This window comes from Helianthus annuus, chromosome 17 (assembly GCF_002127325.2).
Source record: "Helianthus annuus cultivar XRQ/B chromosome 17, HanXRQr2.0-SUNRISE, whole genome shotgun sequence".
Taxonomy (NCBI): Eukaryota; Viridiplantae; Streptophyta; class Magnoliopsida; order Asterales; family Asteraceae; genus Helianthus; species Helianthus annuus.
Window position 1 is genome coordinate 3,638,670 of NC_035449.2, and position 9,336 is coordinate 3,648,005.

Consider the following 9,336-nt stretch of genomic DNA (forward strand, 5'->3'; position numbering starts at 1 on the left):
TCCCCTCTTAAACTCCCCTAACACCCCAATTTGATGGCGCCACTCCCCTCTTAACTACCCTTGTTTTTTATTCAAAAAAAAAAAAAAAAAAAAAAACAAAATGGTTTGATTGGTTGGAAAAATGGGGCCCACCATCTCTCTCCCTCCCCGCTCGCGGTGAACAACCACCAAATGTGGTCCCCGATTTCCCTCCCCGAATGGTTGGCAGCACCCCCCTAATCGGCAAAGTCGGTCCCCGAATGGAGTCCCCGACGGTGCCCGAAGCACCCTAACTTTAGAGTTTTCTTTTAACAAGTTTAGTTTTTTTTGTTTGATTTTCGTTTTTTTCTAAATGTCATCGTCGTCGTTCAGTAGCTAATTAGTATGGTGTTTGAGGGTCTCATTTAATCCATCGGGTTCTTTTACCCCCTTAAGACCTTGTCTACTTTTTACGTCACATGAGTCACTTCGTATTATAAATTCATGTTTTTGTTTTAAGTTTTTCCCAACTTTTGATCATTGTTCGGTTGCTACCTAGCACGGTTTTACACCCTGCCTCACAACGCTGATAGCATGGTTTTATGCCCCCACCCCGCAACGCTGGTAACACAATTTTACGCCACCACCCCGCAACGCGAGGACTTAAAACTAGTTAAAATATAATCTTGAAAAAGCATTAGTCACTTTCATCAATTGGAACAAAAGAAAGTAATAACCCCGAATCTCTTAACAGTACAGGGGTCCTTTCAGAAAGTACAAATAAAGTTGAGGGTCTTAATGAAACTTTCATCTTCTTCAAAATCGTTAATCAAACATATTCATTCATAGCGTCTTCCAAAATCAGATATCAGGGTTTTCATAGTATCAAATTGCACCAAAATGAGTGTAAAAGGTGACTAAATAACTGATCGCCGGCCGGAATCTGCATCTCCGACGGCGGAGGAGTTCGTTTTGCAGCTCCGATCATCCTTTTTCCGATGGAGTTTCAGTACGTTGCAGAAACGTTAAAGGAACGTGAAGAACGGTTAAAAGAGATGAATGTTGAGTTGAAAATGAAGGCGGAAGAGGAGAAACGTGTACTGGTGATGGAGAATGTGAAGTTAAAGGATGAGATTGATGCGATTAAGAAGTTGAATGGTGAGTGTAAGGGGAAGCTTAGGGTTTTAAAGTGGAACTTGAAGAAGAAAGAGGATGACATTGATGCAGTGAGGAAAGTGAATGGTGAGTATGAGGTGAAAATTAGGGTTTTAGATGATGAGCTGGAGAAGAAACAGAGTGAGATTGATGTGATGAGGAAGGTGAATGGTGAGTATGAGGTGAAATTTAGGGTTTTAGATGATGAGTTGAAGAAGATGCAAGATGAGATTGATGCAATGAGGAAGGTGAATGGTGAGTGTGAGGTGAAATTTAGGGTTTTAGATGATGAGTTGAAGAAGAAGCAAGATGAGATTGAAGCAATGAGGAAGGTGAATGGTGAGTATGAGATATTATTCAGGGGTTTAAATGATGAGTTGAAAAAGCAACTAAACGAGACTAATGCAGTGATGAAGACGAATAATGAGTATGAGATGAAATTAAGGGTTTTAAATGATGAATTGAAGAAGCAACAAGATGAGAGTGATAAGGTGAGGAAGGTGAATGATGGGTATGAGAGAAAATTTAGGGGTTTAAGTTGTGATTTGAAGAAGAAAGAGAACGAGATTGATGCGATGAAAAAGGCGAATGGTGAGTATGAGGTGAAAGTTAGGAGTTTAAATGATAAGTTGAAGATGAAACAGAACGAAAATGATGCGATGAGAAAGTTGAATGGTGAGTATGAGAAGAAACAAGCGGAGATTGAAGCAATGAGAAAGGTGAATGGTGAGTATGAAAGAAAGTTTAGGGTTTTAGATGACGAGTTGAAGAAGCAACAAGATGAGAGTGATGCGTTGAGGAAGGTGAATGATGGGTATGAGAGAAAGTTTAGGGTATTAAATAATGAGTTGAAGAAGCAACGAAGTGAAATTGATGAAACGAAGAAGGTGAATACTGAGTATGAGGGAAAATTTAGTGGTTTAAGTGATGAGTTGGAGAAGAAACACGAGGAGATTGAAGCAATGAGGAAGGTGAATGGTGAGTATGAGATATTATTTCGGGGTTTAAATGATGAGTTGAAAAAGCAATTAAATGAGACTGATGCAGTGATGAAGGTGAATGGTGAGTATGAGAAGAAATTTAGGGTTTTGGATGATGATTTGAAGAAGAAAGAGAACGAGCTTTATGCGATGAAGAAGGTGAATGGTGAGTATGAGGTGAAAGTTAGCGGTTTAAATGCTGAGTTGGAAAAGAAACAATGGGAGATTGAAGCAATGAGGAAGGCGAATGATGAATATGAGATGAAATCAAGGGTTTTAAATGATGAGTTGAGGAAGCAAGAAGATGAGACTGATGCGGTGAGGAAGGTGAATGATGAGTATGAGAAAAAGTTTAGGGGTTTAACTTGTGATTTGAAGAAGAAAGAGAACGAAATTGATGCGATGATGAAGGCGAATGGTGAATATGAGGGGAAAGTTAGGTGTTTAAATGACAAGCTGAAGAAGAAACAGAACGAGATTGATGCGATGAAGAAGTCGAATGATGAGTATGAGAAAAAGTTTAGGGGTTTAACTTGTGATTTGAAGAAGAAAGAGAACGAGATTGATGCGATGATGAAGGCGAATGGTGAATATGAGGGGAAAGTTAGGTGTTTAAATGACAAGCTGAAGAAGAAACAGAACGAGATTGATGCGATGAAGAAGTCGAATGATGAGTATGAGGTGAATGTTAGGGGCTTAAATGATGAGTTGGAGAAGAAACAAGAGGAGATTGAAGCAGTGAGGAAGGCGAATAGTGTGTATGAGGGGAAATTGAGCGGTTTAAATGATGAGTTGAAGACGATAAAAAAGGTGAATGGTGAGTATGAGAGAAAGTTTAGGATTTTAGATGATGAGTTGAAGAAGAAACAATTTGAGATTGATGTGAAGAGGAAGGTGAATGGTGAGTATGAAGGGAAATTTAGGTGTTTAAATGATGAGTTGAAGAAGAAACAGAACGGGATTGATGCGATGAAGAAGTCGAATGATGAGTATGAGGTGAAACTTAGGGGCTTAAATGATGAGTTTAAGAAGAAACAAAACGAGATTGATGTGATCAGAAAGGTGAATGATGAGTATGAGATAAGATTTAAGGGTTTAAACGATGAGTTGAAGAAGCAAAAAAACGAGATTGATGCAAAGACGAATCTGATTGCAGAGTACGTGATCAAATTCAGTGTTTTAAGTCTTGACTTGAAGAAGCAAGAAAACGAGATTAATGAAACGAGGAAGGTGAATAGCGAGTTTGAGATGAAATTTGAGGTTTTAAATGATGAGTTGAAGGAGAAACAAAATAAGATTGATGCAACGAAGAAGGTGAATGGTGAGTACGAAGAGAAATTTAGGGGTTTAAATGAAGAGTTGCAGAAGCAACAAAACGAGATTGATGCAATGAGGAAGGTGATTGTTGAGTACGAGAACAAATTTAAGGTTTATGAGAAACGACCTTCGGAATTTGATGCTCTGGTTTTCAGTTCAGAGAATTTTGCTATGAAATCATTGATCGCTTCAAGGAACGAACAAAAAGACTGTGCTGGTATTGATTTTCTACTTCTGTTTCTGTTACTAAGATCTGATTATGATAGTTTCATTTTCAATTGAAAATGTTAAAAACTTAAAAATTATAAGAAATCAGTAAGACACTTTTAGTTTGTTATTTGAAAAATATATAGTTAGATTACTACCTATTTTAGTTTTAGAAAAATGGTCAAAGATCTTATGGTAGACTTTTATGTGTCACAGGAAGCTATAGAATGCCACTGTTTAGTAAAAAGGACTCCATGCAAAAAACAGATCCCAAGTTGCATGAGATCATTCAGATTGATGATGATGATGATGTCGATGCTGATCGAGAGCTGACGTACTCAACAAATAAAAGAAGACGGGTTTCTGATGAAACCAAAACCGAGCTGACGTACACATCGCAGCTTTTTAACAAATGCCAATACAAAAGTGATTCTTTCTTCCCTAATTTAAGAAGTCAAGAACAAAGGTCTGATGATTAGACATGAAACCCTGAAATGTCTGTAAATAGTTGTATTTAACTATGTTTTTTTAGGTTTTTGCATCATCATGAAGGTAGATCTGATCTAACAAATTAGTGTAGTTGGGAGTATGAAACCAGCTTATGGTTTATAGGGTTGATGTTAACTATGTTTATGAGCTGTATTTAACTATTTATCCGTAAAGCTTTTAAATTTATCGATGATTTACGTTTCAAATTTGAATATTTATGAACTGAAACTACTTTGTTATCTTTTAAAACGACCAACAATTTGTTTTAATGACAATCAAGTAGTTTCATTTCAATTTATAAAAGAATATGGTTTATATTATTTATTTGAGTTTTTTCTAACTTATATAAGACTGGTGGCTTATTAATAAATAGCTTATGTAGCAATGGCAGACCGAGTTAGTTTGGTGGATGGTATGTCGCCTGTGCAGATGTCGGTTGTTATTGGGTCGGGCATGGAACTAGACACATCTGTTTTGTTTTCTGTTAGGAGCCTAAGGACCCGTATGCAGCTTGCAAGCCATACTAAGGTGCACTTTTTGTCTTGGCGAGTGGTTTTGGAGCGGGTTCCTACGTTGGTGGCTTTAGCTAGAAGAAATAGGACCGGCTCAATGAGCTGGATGCAGTTCTAACAAACGTCATCAAGCTAACAACCATTATAAGTAATATAATTACTTCACATAGTTATTTCATGGCATGCATGCACCACTACTCCTAAATGCAAACAGAATAAAGGACTCATAAAATCAAACATGTAGCTAAAGGGAAACAATTGCAAGTTTACAACTGGTCTTCCGGTTGGATCAGCCCACAAGCCGTGCAGGCTTCTTAATTGTTCTCTTGGGCCTTTTGGTTAGCTCAGTAGTGTCTTGGGCCATATCATTATCCAATATCGTTGATTTTGCTTAGAAACTTATTGTTCATTTAAACTTGAGTTAATAGCCAAAATGGTCCCTAAGGTTTGCTCACTTTTGCCACTTTAGTCCAAAATCCAAATTTTTTACATCTGGGTCCTTGAGGTTTGCATTTTGCTGCCATTTTAGTCCAAATCTCAAATCAGGTTAGATTTTTGTCCTTTTACTCGGGGGTATTTTACTCATTTTTAAGTATTAATATACCCAAACACCCCTAAAATCACTCTGCACACACACACACACACACACTCTCTCTCTCTCTCTCTCTCTCTCAACACCCTTCTTTCTCTTCTCTCTCTCTCATCTCTGTCAAACACCACCACCACCACCACCGCACCGCCATCACCACCATCACCACAACACCTCCACCACCGCAACCATCTCTCTCTCTCTCTCTTCTCCCTCTCTCTCTTCCGCAACCACCGCAACCACCACCGCAAGATAAGAAACTCCACCAACCACAGTCCATCCACCATTATAAACTGCCATCACCGTCGCTAGAGCTGTTGGATCTGTGATGTTTCTGGTCAGTCTGTAACGCCCCAATATCCGAAATTTTATATTCGCTAGCATGTTTTCCATGTTATAGCATGAAATAAAATAACTAGGCTATTTAACCTAGTTATTTACTTAATTAAACAAGTAAGGATAGATTTTTAACATTAAAACACAATTTCCATAGTAGAGGGACCTAAGTTGTACAAGTTAAAAGAGTTTATATAAAAATAAAACAAAAACCCAAACACACACACTGGTGTGTATGTTGGTGTCGACAGGAGCAAGAGAGGGAGAAAGGAAACCCTCTAACATAACAAAATCTGTAAGATTAGAAGGAAATTGAAGCTTGTTTGTATGCATGGATCAAGAATTATGATCATCTAAGTGTTCTTATCATCAAGTAAGTTAAATTTTATGTTTTGTTGAATGTTGATGAAGTGGATTATGTGCAATTCGTAAATATTTTATGAAATTGAACATGAATGTTAGATAATATCAATTGTAGAAGTTGTATTGTACTTAGTTTTGATCATATTGATGATTTATGGTAAAACCCACTTGTAATTGTAGAATGGTGAAGATGTTAAATTGTGATTTTGTTGATACATGAGATGTTACATGATAGTTAGGATAGTTAGACATGATGTGGAAGTATTGACAATGTGATTTGTGTGAATATAATGGTTCATGAGATGAATTTGGGAAGAACATGCTTGAATCACTTGTACATTATGCTTAGAAAGTGGTACGCACACCAAGTGTTTGATGAAATGCCTAGGTGAGCTTAATAGATGAAATTGTATGTAAGTAAAAGATGATATGTATATAGTGTTGTCCGTATAATCGATTATGATGTTACGCGTATTTAATGATAAGTCGAAAGTTAAAGTAAATGGACCGTTGACTTCTAAAAGTCAACTGTGTATAAGAAGAATGGTTAGACATGTTGTCATAATTGTAAGATTAAAGTAAGTTATACGATGCGTGTTATACGTATGTGTGTTTAATGCGATGACATGACGGATTCCACGAGTTGGAAATGATATGAATTTGGTTACATGTATTATGCTTGTTAGAAGTGACTATGAACGTCAAATGTGAATTATACGATCGATATGATCGTTAGCATGTACAATTGAGTATGCTAATAAGAATGTGATTTCGATGACATGGAAGTATAGGAATTATGTCGAGACGGAATCAAGCACGGAAGGCTAATAGGTCAAGAAGTGGCGAGGAAACGAGTATGAACATGGACGCACAAGGTAAGTGATTTCCGTAATCACTTCTTAGTTGTTTACGTAAAGATATGTGCTAGTTAATTAAGTATGATAATTGAGGACAATTAAGGATGGTTCGTATGAAATCGATGATTTTCGCTAAGTAGATGTAATGGATCAAAATGTGGTTTTATTACTATACCGGAAGGGTTGCGTAAGTAATGAATACGGTGCTATAACCGGGTATGGGTAGAATGGTACATAAGCACGCTAATCAAGAATTAGAGGCGCGAATTAATAGTATAAATACCGGGTTGTGAGTTATGGTTAATGGACTAACAAATTAGCAAGCTGAAATTGTATTAACCAAGTTGTTTTCGTATAAATGAATGAAATGAATAAGTTTAACGCATACCGGGTATCGGGTACGTAAATCCCAAGTACGAAACCCCGGATAATGTAAAAGTATTATGGTTATAAGGTTCGTGTAAGTTTTGGGCTAAAACGAATGAAATGTTTGATGAAAACATGAACGGGTCGAAGAATCGTACATGAATAATAAGCCGATAGCGTGTAAGTTAAGAATTTCCTTAATCCGGATATGGGATTTTAAGTTCATATGATAGAATGTGAATTTACAAGCATGTTGGAAGAAACGGGAGGTTAAACGGGTAAACGGTTCAAAAGTTATGCGTGTTTTTGTGCGTACGAACGACGAAACGGATCTGCAGAAAAAGGGGTTTTCTAGAGGGCGTCGCCGACGGGGTTAGGGCCGTCGCCGACGGGCTCTAGAAAACCAATTTTCCTCCGAAGCCTTATTTACCTGTCTACGGGTGTTTTTGGCTACGGGCAAATGCAAGGCCCGTCGCCGACGCCCCTAGGGCCGTCGGCGACGGCCTCCCCAAGTTCCAAAAGCTGAAATCTTGTTATTTAAGTTGATTTATGTATCGTAGGCTTCGGTTTGTCATCCGTGGTCTACGGCGGACCTTCCAAACATGATTTTGATGGTTCCTTAGATGTTTATGGGCTATAAAGCTAAGTCTAAGACCCATGTAAATAATGTATCATTATGTAAGAGGTACGCGTGATCTAGCACGTGTACGTAAAGGTATGCATGTATGTAATGATGTAGGAAAGGTATGTCCATATGTAGATGTGTATGTATGTATGTATAAAGATATGTACGAGTGTATGCATGTATGTAATGACGTAGGAAAGGTATGTATGAATGTAGATGTGTATGTATGTATGTATCAAGATATGTACGAGTGTATGCATGTATGTAATGATGTAGGAAAGGTTTGTACGTATATAGATGTGCATGTATGTATGTATAAAGATATGTACGAGCGTATGCATGTATCTAAAGATGTAGGAAAGGTACGTACGTATGTAGATGTGTATGTATGTATGTAATAAGACATGTATGAGTGTATGCACGTATGTAAAATTGTAGGAAAGATATGTACGTATGTAGATGTGTATGTATGTATGTATGTATGTATGTAAGTACGTAAGTACGTATGTATGCATGATTTAGTCACGTTGAGGGTTAACAATGGTGCACCTTGAGAATGAAAAGTAATGCAGGTACATTATTGAAGCCTCACCAGGAAATGGATACGCAGATGAAATGCTTTAAGTTTGAAAGATGACGAAATGTGAAGTGTACGCGAATGAATCTTGTTTATATAATGTGTGCTAATGTTATGAATGTATGTGGTGAGTGCAGGTTGTACGGATAACGGGCGATTATCACAAGGATTAGAGATCGAAGACCGAGTCACAAGATAGATTGTACGGGAATAATTGAGTATGTACTATTAGTAAACAGGACTTATGCTTTATCTTTGTAAAAGATACATATTAAAACGAACTTTCAAGTAAGTCAAGACGTTTGTAATGAAAGAAATTTTATGGCACGAAATTCCGCTGCGACTTTTGTCAAATACGAATTAGGGTCTTACACAGTCATCGTCTGTTGCTGCATCTGAATTCAAACCCCTTAGGCGTCGATGATCAAAGACACTAGAAACCATCATCGTCTCTAACACCCCTGTTCAGATCTTGTTAAATGGGGAACGACAATGGGTAGGTATGGTGGAGGATGGGGTGGATGTGAGGTCGGTGAAAGCGGCGGTTGGTGGAGAGAGAAGAACGACGACGATTAGTTGGAGATAATCATCAATAGCCGATTAGTGGCGGCTAATTAGAGAATTTTAGGGTTTCTTTTGATTTGTGGTGGTTGGTTGTGGTGGTTGCGGAAGAGAGAGAGGGATAAGAGAGAGAGAGACAGAGATGGTTGCGGTGGTGGAGGTGCTGTGGCGATGGTGGTGGTGGCGGTGCAGTGGTGGTGGTGGTGGTGGTGTTCGACAGAGATGAGAGATAGAGAAGAGAAAGAAGGGTGTTTGGAGAGAGAGAGTGTGTGTGTGTGCAGAGTGATTTTAGGGGTGTTTGGGTATATTAATACTTAAAATGACTAAAATACCCCTGAGGAAAAGGACAAAAATCTGACCTGATTTGAGATTTGGACCAAAATGGCAACAAAATGCAAACCTCAGGGACCCAGATGTAAAAAAATTGGATTTTGGACTAAAGTT

At 38.0% G+C, this 9,336-nt stretch overlaps 1 protein-coding gene and 1 long non-coding RNA gene across 2 annotated transcripts; both read left to right on the forward strand.

The window, feature by feature from the left end:
- Nucleotides 1-795: 795 nt before the first annotated feature.
- Nucleotides 796-4,303, forward strand: LOC110923330 (putative leucine-rich repeat-containing protein DDB_G0290503). Its single transcript, XM_022167455.2, has 2 exons — nucleotides 796-3,627; nucleotides 3,834-4,303. The coding sequence occupies exons 1-2, from the start codon at nucleotides 957-959 to the stop codon at nucleotides 4,094-4,096; spliced, it is 2,934 nt and encodes a 977-aa protein (XP_022023147.1). The 5' UTR covers nucleotides 796-956; the 3' UTR covers nucleotides 4,097-4,303.
- A 1,415-nt stretch (nucleotides 4,304-5,718) lies between these two features.
- On the forward strand, nucleotides 5,719-8,645 carry LOC110925939. Its single transcript, XR_002584870.2, has 3 exons — nucleotides 5,719-5,916; nucleotides 6,698-6,781; nucleotides 8,469-8,645. It is a non-coding gene; the product is annotated as an uncharacterized LOC110925939 (long non-coding RNA).
- The last annotated feature ends 691 nt before the right edge of the window (nucleotides 8,646-9,336 follow it).